The sequence below is a fragment of the Elephantulus edwardii genome, unplaced genomic scaffold (genome assembly GCF_000299155.1).
Source record: "Elephantulus edwardii isolate Elephantulus edwardi_28Jun2011 unplaced genomic scaffold, EleEdw1.0 scaffold00109, whole genome shotgun sequence".
NCBI lineage: Eukaryota > Metazoa > Chordata > Mammalia > Macroscelidea > Macroscelididae > Elephantulus > Elephantulus edwardii.
The window spans coordinates 5,125,311-5,127,145 of record NW_006399859.1 but is presented as its reverse complement, the minus strand read 5'-3'; the positions used below and the strand labels follow the sequence as shown (position 1 = coordinate 5,127,145).

General features: G+C 37.6%; 1 protein-coding gene across 2 annotated transcripts in view; it reads left to right on the top strand.

Annotated features, from left to right (window-relative positions):
* ZDHHC13 (zinc finger, DHHC-type containing 13) overlaps positions 1 to 1,159 on the top strand; it is a 68,901-nt gene extending 67,742 nt beyond the window's left edge. For both annotated transcript variants that reach the window (XM_006892019.1, XM_006892018.1), the window contains one exon: positions 579 to 1,159. In XM_006892019.1, coding sequence (XP_006892081.1) covers positions 579 to 717 — 139 coding nt within the window. In that variant the 3' untranslated portion in view covers positions 718 to 1,159. The remainder of the gene's footprint in view (positions 1 to 578) is intronic.
* The last annotated feature ends 676 nt before the right edge of the window (positions 1,160 to 1,835 follow it).

Sequence of the window (1,835 nt, the reverse complement as noted above, 5' to 3'; positions counted from 1 at the left end):
CGAGCCTGGGATATGGATACAGTGTGCAGTTAGAGAGAAACTTAATTGGAAAGAGGCACCTCATGTAGTGGGGAGTGGTTCACAGTTTAAAGCTTGCGATGATTGTTTCAGATGAGCAGTGATATTAAAGTATCTTTCTCAGTGATTTGATCAAAGGAATAAACATTTATTCCATGTTCAGAGAGCTTCTTAGAATGTTTAAGGAAAAAAATCCATCTTGTTGATTATAGTTGTCTAAAACTGACAATCAAAGTATATAATCGGACAATAGGAATGGAAATTAAGGAGCCTGTAGTGACTGCCAGTGGGTAGAGAACCCAAGACGAAATGATGATGAACAATCTAATTAAATCGCTGGGCCGAAGCCAAGAATCTCAAACTAGGGATCCCGTCCCAGAAATGGAAGTAAGCCTCAGTTTTATGATCCCTGGATAAACCCAGGAACTATATCTGAATCTTCCAGGACCTTCAAAGGACATTGTTAGGTTGCAACTTCTCAGCAAACATTTATGATTTGAATGAACGTCAAGAGCTAAAAGGAAATTGTAGTGAGACGTGTCCTTTTCTTTTCTCGGCAGCCTTGGATTCACACAGAACCTGGCCAATTTCTTCCAGTGTGGCTGCTTTGGCTTGGTGAAGCCCTGTATGGTGGACTGGACGTCACAGTACAACATGGTCTTTCACCCAGCCAAAGAGAAAGTTCTGCGCTCGGTTTGAAGAAAAGCACCCAGATGCTCACGCAGATGTTTTTATTATTATTGGTAATGATGCCTTGTGGTCTGAAAGTGAAGATTTAGAATTCACTAAGTCCAAAGGAAAACGTGGGTGGTTTTAAAGGCCACTTGGAGAAAAGTTCTTGAGAAAGGCATTGCATTGATTTAGAATTAACAAGATGGACAATCTTGGCACACATCTGAAAATTTTTATATTTTTCCACTAGAAAATGCGAGTTTGTTTTGTTTTTTTAGGTAATATACCCTAATTATGGATAAAATGAAGTATTTTTCTGAAGCTGTATTGGCTGTTTTAAAATAGTTCTATTCTTTAAACTTGTAAATTTTGATAAATTATTTGTCTTTGTTATATCTATAAATATGTAAACATATATTTAAATAGCTGTGTCTGTTTAGCTTTCATGCAATAAATTTTTTTTTTAGTTAAGGTTTAGTTTATGACACAAAACACAGAATTAAAAAAAAATTATATCTGGATCATAAAGAAGTGACTCACCATTCCTGGAATGAGTAGTTTGCTGTTGACACTAATAAGCAAGACTTAACTTTGTCTTACTTAGAAACAGAAAGTCTTAAAAGTGGTCACTGGTTCTACTTCCTGTTGTTGCTGGGTGCTGTCTGGCTGTGTCTGAGTTGTCGTGACCCACGTACAGTGGATTTTAGCCCTCTGCATCCTGCACCAGCTGCATGGTCTGCTGTGCTTATGCCACTGTTGCAATCACTGAATCAGTCCGTCTTATGGAGGCTCTACCTTAATACCCTCAAAAAAAACCCAAACCAGTAGAGTGGCTGTAATTGCTAATTTCCCTTGCTGCAGCAGAAGAAATACTAATTTAGTTTTGAAATAGGATATGTAAATAGTATGTATATTTTTGTGGGTACCCTTTGCTGTCAAGGTAAGATCTAGAACTGCATCAAGACCCTGAAGGATTAAAAAAAGACCCTGAATGATATGATCCTGTTTTGTTCATCAGTCTCACTGAAACTACACTTCATCCCCTGATGATACTAATGTTCACTTGCTCAAAGATCCATTCTCTTTTCTTCTTCAAAGATAAGGAAATTAAAGGTCACATAGGTACTAAATGGGATGGCCATTCC